At 39.7% G+C, this 17390-nt stretch overlaps 1 protein-coding gene across 1 annotated transcript; it reads left to right on the top strand.

Moving 5' to 3' along the window:
- Positions 1 to 1173: 1173 nt before the first annotated feature.
- On the top strand, positions 1174 to 16816 carry tpm3 (tropomyosin 3). Its single transcript, XM_034892632.1, has 10 exons — positions 1174 to 1414; positions 5777 to 5902; positions 7741 to 7874; positions 10972 to 11089; positions 11346 to 11416; positions 12019 to 12094; positions 13631 to 13693; positions 14429 to 14498; positions 15637 to 15715; positions 16521 to 16816. The coding sequence occupies exons 1-10, from the start codon at positions 1301 to 1303 to the stop codon at positions 16522 to 16524; spliced, it is 855 nt and encodes a 284-aa protein (XP_034748523.1). The 5' UTR covers positions 1174 to 1300; the 3' UTR covers positions 16525 to 16816.
- Positions 16817 to 17390: the final 574 nt, after the last annotated feature.

Below are 17390 nucleotides of genomic sequence, written 5' to 3'. Positions count from 1 at the left end.
AGGACATCCTTCAGAACTGGACCCAAATCTGCACTAAAACATGTGTTTGGGTGAGCAATGGCTCAAAGGACTGTATGGAACTGGACTCCTCTTTTCTTTCATCTTACTGTTTCGTGCTGTTTGGTTCGATCGTCTTAACGTGAACACATGATCTAAACAGCTTCTTTTTCTATACATTTGGTTCTGTAGTCATCATTTATTTCACATTACTGTGTAATATGTTTGTTGGGTCATGAATGCAAAGAATCACCAAATCCCTCGTAAGTGTATCGTATTGTAGCAATAAACCTTTTTCTGATTGTGGTTCTGATCAACTTATTGAAGAATAACGTCCTTTCATCATATTCTAACATCTCTAACTTTTTACATGAGTGCTTTGAGCTTTCTTATTGATAAGCGTATACTCATAATCATTAAGATTCCAAAGCATCTATGAAATTTATATGATAAACACTAATACTCTTTATTCAGTCGTGTTCTAACTCAGCTAGTACATTAATGTCACTGAGCTTTTATGATTTCATAAACAATAATTAATGTCCACAGCAACCACAAACACTGTCTTTCTTTTCAGTGCGTGATATAATCAAAAGAGCAAAACAGTTCTTAAATGGACCTTTCCCATTTTAAAATACATTAACTCTTTCTCGCGCGATATATTCAATGTGCTGTAATAAAAGCCCACCCAGCGCCACATGGCATGGCTGGAACAGTGCTCTGTTCTCCTAATGGCAGCAACAGCTGTAGTTGAACTGCACGGTGGCAACAACAGGAGCAGAAACAACTATGGAAACCTGCTGCAACACACTTCTTTATCAAGTCTGTTTTGAAGAAAATTAGTAGTAGAAGAGGAAGAATCAAAGTACCCTGAACCATTTTAAAGATAACACATTTATGACTGAAGTCAATCACAAAGCAACAACTGACAGCCACCAACATCTGACCTTTGACTGCTCTGTCACCGGAGCAGTGTGTGTCAGACGGAAAAAGACAAAAGCCTTTCCTTTGTTGTGATTTCTTTATAGCTCAGCCCTTTTATTTCATAGTAGAGAAACCATGTTGATCCCATGCGGGGAAATGGAAGTTAGATTATCTTTCTGTTCTTTTCTTCACGTTGTGAGTGGTAACTGTGGCCGACAGTGAAGGGTTGAAGGGGCTTAGAAGTGGGTGTGTCTCCTCCGTCCTCATATAAATGGTCTCCCTCTATCTTTGTCAGAGTTTATTGTCTCCACCGGACTCTCAGGTCATCGGCCCTGCAACAGTTTGTCTTTCCCTTCTCTAGAATTAAACATCAGCCAAAATGGAGGCCATCAAAAAGAAGATGCTTATGCTGAAGTTGGACAAGGAGAATGCACTGGACCAGGCTGAACAAGCTGAAGCAGACAAGAAAGCAGCTGAAGACAGAAGCAAGCAGGTGGGTTATGAACACAGATCAAATCACATAGAAATAGTCTCATCAAACAGGTGGGACTTAGTGTTAGAGGTCTCTGAGGCAGAGGAAGATTTCTAGACATATGGTTACTTGTCTGTTAATTGACTGAGATGTTTCTGTGTCATAAAGTTGTCAGGGGAGCAGTTACAAAAGCCTAATAATCACAATTTCATTTCTTCATGACTAATATAAATCAGAGGTAGTATCTCTCATCTCTGGATGGTATCTTCAAAATATTTCCTATCATGGCTTTGGATGGTGACTGATGAAAGAGTTCGACTCAGGCCTAAAGCTGAGACCCGAACCCGACCTGTCTGCGTCTTTAAGACCCTACCTGGCTGAATCTTAGAGACATGGAGTTATTCTTTTTCTTTGCTCTGCTACTTTTAATCTTCCCACTGCCCAACCTGAACCACCTGAGATCCAATGCCTAACTAAATGGCCCAAAACTTGGACTGCTCTGTGCTTCAGTTCAGGTAGAAATCGGGTGAGGGTGTAACCTAACAGCCTCAAATGCAAAGGTATATATTTATATATATATATATATATATATTTATATTGAAAATGGTTGACTGCTCATGTTTTGTGAATGTACTACCTTATCATGGGGAAGAAGACCTACCTAAATGTGTCTTTGGACGGCACAGCTTCATTTGCGAAATGAAGAGAATGCAGCAATCCCATCCCTGCGCTATCATGTTTTCCATAATGTATAATACTGAAGGAGAAATGAGTTTCTAGCACTACTGGCTGGTCGAATTGGAGCACCCAATTATAAAAAATAAAAATGTCTGTGAATAGACATAATAGAATAGACCACTTTCTTCACGAGTTGGCCCTGATTAAATCTGAATCAGCCTCTGAGCAGCACGTAGCTACTAACGATAATTTAATCATCCGTTTTTTTGCAGAATCAAGTAATACTGACACATCATACTGAGTCGATGTTGACTAAGCCCTCACAAGGCTATACTTCATGATTATCTGATCCTTACTTACCCTGTTGTGCCCCGTAAGGAAGAACATCATCATGTCATGTTATCTCATCGTTAAATCGCTTTACGCGAGGAAGACAAGCTAGCTACTGCTATTAACTGTAGCTTACGGGAAGAGGGCTTTCAACTTGCTGGGCACATTATTTTTTTAAGTGGTCATGTTAATAACTTTTGAATACGGCAGAAATCTAATCCCAAAGTGACCCAGAACACATCTGTAGGTGATCTAATCGCAGTCCAAAAACAATTGGAAAACATGTCCCCTACAAAACGTAATAGAGAATATAGTTTATTTGAATGATGACATAATTATAAGTCGACAGGATTAGGATAATACATGCGTTAAGGACCAATAGTGGAGACTGATCCCCCAGATCTAAAATAATTTCTTCTGTGTTCTCAGTGTTCACCTTTTCTAGGTGCTGCAAAGTGAACTGAATTATTGTTAGTATTGCATCATCAGTGACATGGCTGTCTTTACTCTATGTGCAAATTGATAAGAATCTAGATGGACATTCATGTTTGACTTTAACTCTGACACCAGTATCTATTCCAGACACTTGATCACAACGTATGTCAGGCCCATAATCCTTAGAGAGATGGAACTGTATGTGAGTCAACACACCTTTGAAAGACAGAGACCCAGTCCGGTTTTAGTTTCTCTGCACATGTCTTCAAAAGGAAAGCTGAGACATCAACAGGGCCCGTTGCCTTATTGGTGGTTGTTCTTTTAAATAGTCTTGTGACTTCTTTGGGACTCATTTCTATCCTTGGAACATAATCAGTAATTGTTTTGGTTTCAATGACGCTGTCAAGTTCTAAAAATAAATCTTGTAAATCAAACCTAACATAAAAATTGTCAAATCGTTTGGCTTAGTGTTGCCATCTGCTGTGTCCTGTGGTTTCCTGTTGGGAGTCATATTTCTTATAGATTTAAAGGTGGCCCGCAGATTGTTCTTATTTCTTTGCACAGAAGTCAGCAGTTGATTGCCTGTTTTGTCTTTTAGCTGAGTTGAGTTTGTGGTTCTGCTCCCTCAGTGCTGATCTTAGTTCCATATGGTCCTTAATTCCTCAAAGCAAGCCTCTTGCGTTTGATACAACCCTTGACATTCTTGGTAATATAGGTCTTGTTTTGCATTAATGAGAACAGAAGTTAATGTAAGCTGTGTTGATTTCTATTTTGTTCAAGTAAAACTCATGATCACCAGCGTCTGGGGAACTATTCTTCACCACTGCATCATTTTTGATTGTTATACTACAACTTGTACTATATTACATGTCCCTGTTAATATGACCTATTAATATTAAAGTGCAAAGAGTACAATTTTTGCATAATTACAGCATTGTTAAAAGGTAAACTTGGTGAAAATGTCTGTGCAGCCAATGGGCATTAGTGTGCTTCACATGAAGAGGATTAGGGTCAAACTCCCCTAAAAGTTAAGCCAAAGCCGAATCTCTTCAAAACTGCATTTTCTTTAACTTCCAGCATTGGGCAACTCCACTGGCTCCAAAAATAAGTCTGTTTCAATAGAAGTCTGTGAGAAAATGGGTCTGCTGCTCACATGATTTATTACCACAGTAAACATTGTATAATGAGTGGTGCCATGTGCTTTAGGACCTGTCAATCATAACAGAATCTTGGCAATGATAACCATAATAACACTGTGGACATTAAAATGGATTATTAATAGAAAATACATCATTGCACTCAGCAGGGAGTTGCTTTTAGGTTGTGCTGGTTTGCCCTGACCCCAATGCTTTAGACATGCCCCCTTCAATCAAATGTCTTGTTCAGCATTCAGTAGCACCTTGTCACCCAACTAGCTAGCTAGCTAGCCCTAGCTGGAAAAGTCTGCAGATATTCTTTATTGCTGTATATGCAGATGAATGGCTCCACTAAAACTCCAGCTGATCACTTGAAGGGCTGAAAATCAGCAACTTTTCCTCATTAGCATTTAGCTAACTGCAGCGCCAACCATGGACGCTACTGGGTTAACTGCGTCAGGCCCCCAGCTCCACCCTCTCGTTAAAAACACGTCCGGTTATTGCGTCCGGTAAAAGAAAAACCAAGATTGCAATTGCCATTCTGTCAAACTCAGTGCTTCAAAACAGCATTCCACAAACCAGTGGGTGACATTACTGCTGTCCATTATTTTTACAGTATGCTATGCTAATGTTGGATTTGGAAGGGCCGCTTTCAACAATTTTTTGTGGCTTTGCGAAAGTTATGCAGATATGAACTAGTTTGAAGCAGCTTGCCTAACATGAAAACAGCTTTTATCAACATATAACCACAAAAATCATGGGCCAGCTTAAATTAAGTCAAGGACCTAACTACAGCCAGAACACATCCAAGTCAGGGACTTACATCTGTTACAGTGTGGATTCATTTAAAAAAGTCCCAATTGACTTTTGCTTTCACACAGCCCTGAACCTTGGTGTCCTCATTTCCTTATTACTATGGCCACCACAGGGCAACGCCCAAAAGGGTAAACGTAATTATGGGTTGTTAAAAGATACTTGCACAATGGACCCATATGGTAATTTTCTGGATGAGGACAGTCTGAGACATCTTCCTAATGTGCTTCCAATGTTGAAAGAAACCATCCATAGTACTCATTCTGAGTAAACATGTAGTTTATCTGAAGTTATAATGAGGCTTTAATAAGTTAAAGTCAGCTTTATTTATATCGACCAATATCACAAATCACAAATTGGCCTGCAGGGTCTGGACAACACACGACACCACCTTAGACCCTTGCTTTAGACATGAAACAGTACTACAATAGATTACAAAATAATTATAACACATATATAGACATTCATTAGGACAAACAACATGCAATGTAAACATATATGAAGAAAATAGATCCAGGAGGTTGTCAAGAGTTTTCCAGGTCTGACCAAACAGCTAGATCCTGAGCCTCACTGGTGCCTCTTCACCACGGAGACCTGCAAAGAGGACAGGCTACACAAATACACAGGAAGCTGAACTTCTTGCAATTGGAGTTAGTCATATCGATTGAATAGCTTCCTAAGTTAGTTGTTTTGGTATTCAATTTACTCTTTGCACAGTATGTGTAGGTTTCCCATTAGAAACATGACAGGAAGGGATCTTTTATTGGCCAGTATGGAGGACTGATTACAGCAAACAAAAGGTGCTTCAATGTACATATTGGCAGGCAAGTTTTGTTTTGAGACTGAATACATACTACACACTGCATATTATGATCCAAGGGTTTTACAAACAATGTGCATGTAAATCCATTTTCTGATGATTCTGATGACACATTTTTGAACGTGATATTGCAAACTTGCTGACTCTGTGTTTAATCTTCCTCTCCATCAGCATGAAGATGAAATTCTTCAAATGCAAAAGAAGCTGAAAGGGACAGAGGATGAGCTCGACAAATACTCTGAGGCCCTGAAGGATGCTCAGGAGAAGCTTGAGGTGGCCGACAAGAAGGCTGCTGATGTGAGTAATACAATTCCAAAAGTGCAATATGCAAATGTTGGGATTAATTCACTTTGTGACATGATATTGTCAATGCTGGACCAGCTATTCCAGAGAATAGAAACGACAGAACAGAACCTAGGCACAGGCAAATAAGTGTTAGAGTGGAGTTGCCTCTTTGAGTTAATTAGTTAGTTCTTTAGTTAAATACCTTCTCTATTTGTATTCATTATTTCTACCTGATGTAGAGGAACTGTCACTGCAAACCTGTTAATATCACAGACTCAGTACCTTCTCATACTGACCTGAGGCTCTGATTAAAGCTGTGATGCTGCCTGTACAAAGCAGGCTTCTCCCTTACATTCCATTCCCATCATGCTCTGCATGGACTCCTCACAGCTGTCGGCAGGATTCAGAGCCTTATTTTGGCAATGATGTCAGTCGCTCAGCCTTGACTGCAGGCTTAACAATGGTCCGAGTCCATTTTAGCTACTTAATCCATTCCTCTTGTGTCACAGTATGGATTTTGTCTCTCTCCTTTTGGAGTCACTGATTTTTGTAAAATGTTCTATACTTAGGACATTTGAATAAATTCAGTTTTGTCAGATTACAACCACAAACAATACATTTTAATTGTGTTTATACACAGACATGTATAGACATAACTTGACCACCAACCAGGCTAATCTACAATCATTAAGGAGGAAAGAAAACATTCCAGTCTGTGATGTTCTGCCTCCTTTCAGTTTGAGAGAAATAAGCCTACATATAGAAAGTACAGCTGTCAGCAAGGCCATTGTTCTTCCTTTAACGCATGCCTGGCAAAAATAGCATTGTAAGGGCAGGGATTGTGAAGGAGCAAGCTCCAAATTCTAGTTTATCAACTAAAATCATCACTCACATCTCATCCATTCCATGTCAGAGAATTTCCCTTTTTCAAAAAAACAAAAATCCTATCCCACTTTATTTGTTAAGCACTTTAAAACATCCAAAGTATTGTACAGAAAAATACAAAACTACATTACAACACGAGCAAAAATAACACCTGCGCAATAAAACAAATTAAACTAAATAATTGAATGCAGTAAATGAAGCTGACATCTTACTAGGTGTCAAAGACCACATAGAAGAGGTGGGTTTTAAGATGTGATTTAAAAATAGACAAAGAGGGGTGTTCACAACAGAGGAAGATCATTCCACAATTGACCTGACCTGAGAGAGCATGTCAGTATGTAAGAGTGTATAAGCTCAGCGAGGTATGGGGGACAAGTAAATAAAAGAATTAAAAAATGGATCCTAAATTGAATGGGCAGCCATTGAAATGAGGATGAAATGGGGGAAATGTGCTCATGTGTATGTGTGCCAGTTAAAAGACGTGCGGCAGCATTCTGTACCATCTGTTACTTAGATTTTTTTACCTAGTAACAGCTTGACGGGACAGCATTTTAACTTAACAAAAAACTGTAAAGCACTGTTTATTAAAATATCCTGAGTATTAATGCAAAATTGGTGTATCACTTCTTCTCCTACCACTTTTTCCTTGCCATGTACATTATTTACCTAGGTATTTGTCTGTGCAGGCTGAATGTTAAAGCATCACAGCAAGCGTTAACACGTCTGGGGTACCATGATGTAAGGCTAATATTCCCATCTTCTGGTCTCCACGATGGAGTTTTCCATAAGCTCCAGTGTGTCCGCAATATATGACAAAACACGTTTTCATTCAAATTGTTTTCAGAGTAAATGTGTCATTGATTTAGCATTAGCATTTGAAAAAAGAGCCGTGGAAAAGCTACTTCCGCGTGAGCAGCTCCGACCTGTGCAGCCGTTGTGTCTCAACCATGTTTCTCTGTGCTCAGGCTGAAGCCGAAGTGGCTTCTTTGAACAGACGGATCCAGCTGGTGGAGGAGGAGTTGGACCGAGCTCAGGAGAGACTGGCGACGGCTCTGCAGAAGCTGGAGGAGGCTGAGAAGGCGGCTGATGAGAGCGAGAGGTGACCTCCTGCTGTCACTTGGATCAGTGGAATATGAAACTCAACTGCCATGTTGGCATAGTCCGCTTAAAGTTTAACTTACTGTAACAGCAGGCTGAACAGCAGTGTTTCACAGATTCAGCAGGGCTGCTGCAGGTTGTCACAAGTTCTGGAGAACACATGTGCATCACCACAGCAGGGTGACCCATTACTGTAAGGTGCTGAGGTCAGTCTACCACAAGACTAAGCCACGCAAACCCAATAGAGAGACTACAAAAGCTGAACCTATAAATGGTGTGGCCACTCAAGCTAACCAAGAAAAGACAACCAACTGCTGGAAAATGAGCATGTGGCCGGCAAAGCAGAGGCATTTATTGATGAGTCACACCCAGTTTTTTGTCTTTGAAACATTAAGAACCAGCTTATTTGTCTTAGTCCATTCATGCCCCAATTGCAGCTCCTGCTCTAGGATTGTGCTTAACTCATGAGATGTGAGTTGCAACATTTAATTAGTTGAATCATCTGCATACATTAACATACTGGCTTTATTTAAAACAAGTGGTGAATCATTTGTGAAAGTAGCATAAAATGAGCTGTGGCTCAGGCAGCGCGGTTGCTCAACAATCAGATGGTTGGTGGTTTAAACTCTGGCCCTGCAGTGATATATCCAAGTGTCCTTAGGCAACACACTGAACCCCAAATTTCTACCTGGCTTGGTGTGTGAATATGTGTGAATGTTCATCTGATGAGCAGATGGCGCTTGAATGTCAGCCTTGGCCACAGCGTTAGTGTTATGAATCCAGGAAGTAGGAAATGATTACTTTTAACAAAAACAGATTACAAGGAACAAGGGAAAAAACTAAAACTCAAGCCCAGGGGCTGGCAAAACTGCAGGGAAGCAATACAACATAGCACCATGTAGGAACATGCCACACACCAAACAAAAAAAGGATCTGAAACAGGACAAAGAAAGCTCAAAGACTAAATATAGTGGGCAACGAGGAAACAAGAGGCAGGTGACAAGAGGGCAGGGAATCAGGTGGAAAACATCAGGTAATCACTGAGGCGGGAAGACACAGGAAGTAGAACTAAATACAAAAGAAGACAGAGACCCGACTTCAAAATAAGACAGAAAACAGAACATGTACCAAGACCAGACCAAAATAACTTAGAAAAAAATGTAAGACAAGACCGAACCAGGCTAAAACATAAACACAGGAAAACAGACACGAACACCAAACAAACTTCCTGCTCCCTGTTTGATGCTGATCAGAAGCTCTGGCCCAATTTGGCTTTTTACCCAGTTTTAAGATAGCCTTGAAATCCAGACCCAAATCCGAAAGATTAAGGGTCCGGCACTGAGTAATGAAAGTCGGCCATCTTGAGGGACGGCATCAGTGTGAATTTCAAAATGTCACTGCACTTGATTGGATACAACTACGACCAATCATAACACACAGGGTGACGTATCCGCATAGGTGGGTAGACTAGCCAAAAATTGTACTCAAGTAAAAGTACTGTTACTTCAGAATAATTTGACTCAAGTAAAAGTAAAAGTAGTCATCCAAATAATTACTTGAGTAAGAGTAAAAAAGTACTTGATGAAAAAACTACTCAAGTAGTGAGTAACTGTTGAGTAACGTCTGATTTATTTCTTAACACAAGCATCAATCAGACAGACAGAAATACTAAATAATCATATTTAGGCAAATTATGGTTCATCCAATCAATAAAATAAATTAAAATTAATTTATTAATTACAAATTAGCTTACTTGAGAGACTTGTCACATCAAATTTGGATGGATACTGCATGTGTAAAACATACTGTATGTAACCTAAAAGACAAACATCCACCTCTCCACAGCAAAAACTAAAACTACCGCTACGTCTCCTCAGCTTAGATGTTGAGTTTTTGAACGCTCACATGTCCGTTTGTTTGGTCGACACAGAAGACGCCGCATAATGAAGCTGCTGTTTCGCACTTTTCCTAAAGTAACCATGCTTCCACTATGAGGCCGAGGGGGGGGTCCTCCTGGTCTGCGTTGCCTTGGCGACTTTTGATTCTGCGTCTTTGCTTTGCTACGACTGTAAAGCTAACTTCTTTATATGTCTATGGGCTAACCTATCCCGCTGCTGAAACGAGTGTGGTCACGTGACTGCACAACGACAAGTGATTGGTGAAGCACAGTCACGTGGTAGAGCCTTCAGCGGAAGACTCTCTCTCTCTGTCAAAATAAAACATTAAAATGAGACGTAAGCGGGGGTAAAAACAATGAAGCGTAGTAACGAGTAACGAGCTCATTGTAGCCTAATGTAGCGGAGTAAGAGTACAGTTTATTTTTCACTAATCTACTCAAGTAAAAGTAACAGTATAGTGATTTAAAACTACTCCTAGAAGTACAATTTTTTCTAAAACTTACTCAAGTAAATGTAACTCGTTACTACCCACGTATCCGGAACCCCATGCGCTTAGCTACCAGCAGAGCTAACTGGCAGATTAAACTGTCGTAATCTGTGTAGCTCGCCTCTGGCCCCGCCTATATCAGATACACCGATGTGATTGGTGCAGCTCAGCTACAAGGATATAGTTAATGAGCAGCGTTACTCAATGCAAGAGTAACTCGCTGAGCAAATTTAAATTGTGCTTTGCGAGACCTCTGGATTTCTAGGATAGTCAGTCTGTTAGATTACTACAGAGACCATGGTAACAGAAAAATATGGCGACAGCTGTAGACCCAAATAGCTTATGAGACATAAAAATAAAAAAATTAGTGAAGTTTTATAAAAAACTGGACTTCCACTAACTTACAGTTTCCTCAAAAGAGTATAACTACAACTCCATCCACATCATGTGCCAACATTATTCACTCATTGTTTTGTTTTTTATCTGCTGATGCCTGTCAGATAACTGTTTTTCCTTTTAACGGTTAGGAAACCTTTTCCTATCGAAATACATGTTTAATCAGAAAATGAAAGCTGAAATTAAAAACTACTAATAGATCAATCCAAAAAAATGCAGGCATTTGTTACGTGGTTTCTTAACGTTAGATAATATTTATGAAGAAAAAAGGAAAATAGTTAAAATTAAATAAATATTTGTAATGTTTGTGTGTGCAGAGGCATGAAGGTTATAGAGAACCGGGCTCTAAAGGATGAAGAGAAGATGGAGCTTCAGGAGATTCAGCTGAAGGAGGCCAAACACATTGCAGAGGAGGCCGACCGCAAGTATGAGGAGGTGAGTTTTTCTGTTTACTGTATGTATGATTATGATATTAGGGCAGTATGGGAAAAATTACAGTCATACAGCCGGCATTCTGGCTTCACACTAACAGGCACCATGAATGAATGATTAGCACTCAAACTGATAGTCCACATAATAAATATCTCTCTTCCTGGTGACTGTCAAGGAGTTGATCATGATATTAAGTCCTCTAATATTGATATGTATAGGTCTTGTAGATGAATAATTGAATGTATCATTTCTTGGGCAGGTGGCTCGTAAGCTGGTGATCGTAGAAGCAGAGTTGGAACGTACGGAGGAGAGGGCCGAGTTGGCCGAGGCGTGAGTTCTCTTCTCCTTTGATTTGATTGGCTGTGTGTCATGAGGTCTGGCCTCCCTCGCTCTCATCAATCATAGTCCAGGACAAATGCAAGCTGTCACAAAAAACTGATTCATTTTACAAAGCACTATGTCACTGTTTTGGCTGATTTTAGTTTCCACAAAGCCGGAATATTTAAATGCTGCTTAAAGCATTCATAATACTGATGATTCAGTAATATAATATCACACTGATGGGCCATTCTGCACAATGGCCATTTGTAATTTTAACAGTCAGGTCATTTTGCTTCTGTACTTCTATTTTAGTACAATTTGAAAGCAGGACTTTAAAGGTTTGCCCTTCTTCAACACAGCGTAGCACCACCAAATGTAGGTTGCAGTCCTTTTCCTGAAGTGCCGTCTGCTACTGTGGACGGTTGCTACAACAGCCCATTCTTCTTACATGCACTGGAGTATTTCATTGTGATATTACTACTTTTACTGAAGTGAAGGATCTGAACACTCTTTACAATGTGCAACTCCGTTCACAGTTTTCTCCAAACTAATCGGATGTCCTTCCCATCTCCATTTTCTCTTCTTACTTCCCAAATTTTAAACCAAACCAGAAAATGCGCCGAACTGGAGGAGGAACTGAAGAACGTCACCAACAACCTCAAGTCTCTGGAGGCCCAGGCGGAGAAGGTAGGGCCAGACACAGCATGGCACAGCAGGTTTTGCTTTGTTTTGGCTCCACTTGTCCTCCTACAAATCCACACAAATGTAGTACTAAGACTCTAACTTTGGAAGATCTCAGCTGGCTTTCTGTAACCTGTGTAAAGGTAGTTTCACACCAAGTATGTTAAATGTAATGTTATAAGTAATTATTGAAGTTCTGTGTTTGCCCTGTAATTCTTCTTCCTTGGCCCATGCTACACCCCCATTTCCATGTCTCGTGAATCCCAAATACAACCTTCCTGGCGGATGGAGTAACATAGCATTGATATGCTGTGTGACTAAATGTGACATTATGTATTTTAAGTAACTTTAAGGACAGAAAGGTACCAAACTAACTATTTAACTTTTAATTCACACTTTCATTTTCTCCTGTCGTGACTATTGCAAATTCCATCTAATTGTGCCACAGCCAAGAAGTTTTACATCATTTGGTTTGAATTCAGATCTGCTAAATCTTTTGACTGTTTTAAACTGCTTTTACAAACCTTCGTAGGCAAGCCTTTAACGATCTCCATCCCTGTCTGGTGTTCTTGTCTCTTTGCATACTTTTTTTAAAAAAAGAAGAAAGGTCCGGGGCACTTTTCTTGCAAACAGGTCAAAAGCCTTTATCAGGAAGGTTACATCATATTGAAATTATTAGTACATGTTAAAATAAAGCTAGACGTAACAACCCACACCTAGCGGCACAAACAGCCTTCTTTCAGGCTGGAGTGCCTCGGACCCTTCTGCTTTTTAAACTCTTTTTCTTTTTCCTTCCTTCCATTTAGTTTAACTTCATGCAAGTACTAATTACTTAAGAAATCTGTTATCTCTTGTGTTGTCTTCCAGTCAAAATTGAAAATCAACACTTTTGTTGAGGCTTTTGATTGATGTTTTAACTGTATCTTACGTTTTTGTCCCGTTTTTCATCACTTTTAATGCTTTTTCAATGTTTTGTTTTATAGTTATTTTTTGAATTTATGGTCAATAAAAAATGCACCTAATGTTTAAGGTAGAAAAGCAGAAATTATTTAGACTAAAATGAAAGGAAAGTGTATTGATGGATAATCAAAGACTGGAATATGTCAACTTACTCAATACTATCTCAAAATCACTTCAATTTTATTTTCAAATGCTATAAACTTGAATAAGACCCCCCAAAATAAATGAAAGTAGAGATTTGTACTTGCCAAAGAGCGTTCAAACAATCAATCTTGTTATTTTGGGCAATTACAATTGGGTAGTTAAAAAGAAAACTGATGTAGGAAAACAGGTCAATTTGACCCAAGGACAACATGAGGGTTAAGTACCAGATGTTGAAGATCTGCACAGTATCAGTACCTCAACTCATTCCAAAGTATCTTTTGGCACCAGCCTGGTCTTTCCAAATCGCCCCACAATAACGGATTGCAGTAATATAAACTTGTGTTCATTTTCTCCTTTCTTTAAGAAGGCGATGTGGCGTCACGTGCCAAATTGCTTAAACAAAGTTCAGCACCTGAAATCTGTTGTTTCTCAACGCAGTACTCACAAAAGGAGGACAAGTATGAGGAAGAGATCAAGATCCTGACTGACAAGCTGAAAGAGGTGAGCAACAAGGAATCAACATGTCCTCATATTGAAACTACAGAAGAGCTCCATTTTCAATTACTTCCAGAACGGCGCAAAAGGGCAGTTTTAAACATGTGGCCATACCATGTGACCTCTGTGGCAGTTTAATCATGTGACCATTCCATTTAAGGTAAGGGCTTCCATTTTAAAAAAGTAGTGGCGAAATGGAACTGGTTAAGTTTACGTGATTTTTTAGTAATACTAAACCAAGTAAGGGGTTAAATAGTGAGAGATGGGAAATAATCAGGGATTGGCTTAAAATGCATAAATCCCATAAAACTTCTAAGATGAGGGCAGAACTGCGTCACATACGTACTGTAGGGCTGTAAAAGTCAGTTGATGTAAAGAAGTGTCCAACAAATGGGACACAAACCCCCGTCTCCTCAGGGAGTCCTGTCTTTGTTTGATCCATCCAACCCCCCGTTTCTTTTACTTTCTCACTTCATTTCCTCATTTGCATTCACAATGATTCCTACAGCCATGAGAGGTCACCACCTAACAGCCAATGTAAATATGAGTCGTTATGAAATGCTTGCACAACCAAGTTATACTGTTGTTGTCTAGGGGACGACATCTGACGATAACAATAACCCTCAACCTGTACACATAAATATACATATTCCAATATAAATCCACCCTACAGATTTCAGTTCAGTTTGTTGACATCGGATCTTATCTGGTCAGACGGTGACCTGAGCTTTGTCTTCTCAGGCTGAGACCCGAGCTGAGTTTGCTGAGAGATCTGTGGCCAAGCTGGAGAAGACGATCGATGATCTGGAAGGTACAACAGTGATTTCACTTTTACCCGATACTAAGCGCACCTATTTAGTAGGCTTTACATTACATTTCAATCGGGAGAAACATGTTTGCAGATAAGCAAATAGGTTTTTGTACGGCGCAATGTACAGTACAAAGTCTTTCGTGATTAGACTTCATTTTTATGTGCATATATGTATAAAGGGGTAGAGAACCGTCATAACCCCTAGATGGAATCCAGACAGCGGTGGTGGCGAAGGACCCCAAAGCCCAGACCGAATGAGGTTCTGGACCGGTCAGCTGGAGTAGAAGTGGAATGGGAGGTGGAGGGTTACATGATACAATGTACATTTATTTGGATAACAGTTGAATAATTTAGCAGAGCATAGATTAACAGTTAGGTCTTCCTGAAAGAAATTACGCTGAGCTATATAAGAACAAGAGGTTGGTGATGCGAGGTGGACGGTGTGGTGATGGGAGCCATGGAAACGTCTGGAGCAGTCACACCGCGTTGACAGGAAGTAGGTTGGTCCTGCTGGAGGCTGCGGAGTTTGGTTGTTTCCTTGCCTGTTTTATTACCGACCTTGAGATATTAATAAAAAAAATGGATTGTCATTTTTGTCAAAGGTTTAAATATCTTTTGTTATAAGATCAGGGAACATGGTGAACATGTATCATTTTGTTGTCAGCTAAATTGGCAGAACTAATACATAATAAAAAGAACTAAAACAAGAAATGCGTTGAGACAGTAAGATTGGTTTCAGTTTGGTCGAGAGCTCAATGAGTGATGAGAAGAAAATAGCTGGATCCTGGTCAGGTTAATAAATGCTAATGGAAGTGAACTTACTCGACTTTGACTCATATAGAAAGCAGAAGTTGAGGTGCATCCAGAAATGTATTAACCACTCTGTATCTTAATAGCTTTTTGATTGTTATAGTTTGGAGCTGTAGTTGTTTTTGATGAGTTGTATAGAATCCACCTGACATTTTGGACACATGTCAAATAGATTATCCCTGGTTCTAACCAAGTTTCTGTTCTATTGAATTACCAAAAAATGTCAATGCGTTTGTATTTCTCTGGTCACAAAAAAATCTTTATCACATATTTAACAAGGCCAATTTCAGCCTCTCTTAAATTGATCTTGTTCTGTGTGGACATACAGATGAGCTCTATGCACAGAAACTCAAGTACAAAGCTATCAGTGAGGAACTGGACCACGCCCTCAACGACATGACCTCTATGTAAGTACTGCTGTGTGTCGTTCACAGAGCTTGCCATCACGTAGACTGCTCTGATGATGGGCCACCCTTTTCTACTTTTAAACAGATCTGTATTTTTGAAGGTTGAGCACCTAATTGGAGCTGCACTAAATGAACACTTGAATGAAATATATCATCACGTAGGTAAATTACTTACCTCGTCATATGTAACTTCACTGAGAGACAAATAAAGTTTGCTCCTGTTTGATTTGAGCCATGAAATCCACCATGTGTTATTCAGTTATCTGTGCTTATGCAGCAAGAGAAGTGTTTGAGTGTGTACAGATGCCTTCATTCTGCTAAAAAGGACATAATCTGCCACTGACAGGATTTGTGGAGTACTGCAGCAATGTTCATTTATTCCATACAACCACGACATTAAAGTATAATTTTAAACTCAGACCCAATTAAGTTGAATTGAGTTGTTGAAAAGTGAATAGGAAAATGTCATCTATGTTAACACAGCACTAACATGCTATAACATAACATGTAAAATATCTTCTTTTCACTGGAGATGGCAGACGAGAAATTTCTTTTTGGAGCTCTCAAGCATCCTTACATAAATGGACAAATGCATCGCAAGCATCAGTCATTTGTTAAGGTGTTGCTCTCTTGGTGAAACAGCTCCGTGTTTGGGTGACAGCCGAGGACGGAAAAAGTCATCCAAGACAAACAAACAATCATCAGAGAAAAGCCGGCTAACATTTTGTGCTGCTTGCATTGCTGAGGCATGGTTAGTTGAAAAAAAAACACTTCAATTCCTTCTCTTGCTTTTTTGTAATTTCAGCTAACCATCCAGAAGCTCCGGCACCCTGTCGGGCTGTGGTTTCACTGCTCAACATCATCTCTTGGCTCCGTCTATCCTCATTCCTCAACTGGTGAACTGTTGAAATGTGCCTTTGTTTTTAGCCCTTTCTCAACGTATGTGCTGAACCTGCTGCTTATGAGATGTCTTCTATAGCAATTGTTCATTGTATGTTCTCTGTTTAAGGATGTTTGTCTGATTTCACTCTTCATGGTCCTTCTGTATCAACTCTGTTCTGTAGCAGAGTTCAACCAGAGAGAAGAAAGCTTGACTTCATGCATTTGTGCCTGTGACTCTTTTTGTTCTACACAGTGTGTGTGTGTGTTTGGGGGGAATGGTTGCTAATTGAAATAAACTTATTTTATTTTAGGGCTGCACGATTATGGCCAAAATGATAATCACGATTATTATGATAAAAATTTAGATCACAATTATTCTCACGATTATTTGTTGATTTTAACCAAAACGAATGTAATCGTCACATAGGCTGTTTATAACTGCGAGAGGGAGTGTGATGGACGCTACTCACAGAGAGACGGCTGATTATTATGAACGGGTCCAGCACGGGTCGAATGGCGGATACACACATTGTGTGTATGAAATGTCTATATCATCACTGCGCTGCAATTCATGAACTATGGTATTCTGGCCATGGGTCAAATCTCTAGCCCAGGTTCAGGTCCAGCAGCTCCATCTCACACGCTATTACTCCACCAACTGAAGTTAGTTGCATTCACTAACTTCTTCTGTGTTCTTCACCATGGCGGCCGCAATAGCAGAGTTACCCGCGGAAACACTGGTACAAATACAAGTTTGCCCCTCATACTTAACAATATACAGCTGTGTTAATAA

This window comes from Etheostoma cragini, chromosome 14 (genome assembly GCF_013103735.1).
Source record: "Etheostoma cragini isolate CJK2018 chromosome 14, CSU_Ecrag_1.0, whole genome shotgun sequence".
Taxonomy (NCBI): Eukaryota; Metazoa; Chordata; class Actinopteri; order Perciformes; family Percidae; genus Etheostoma; species Etheostoma cragini.
Note: the sequence above shows the minus strand (reverse complement) of the source record. Positions and strands in the feature narration are given on the sequence as shown.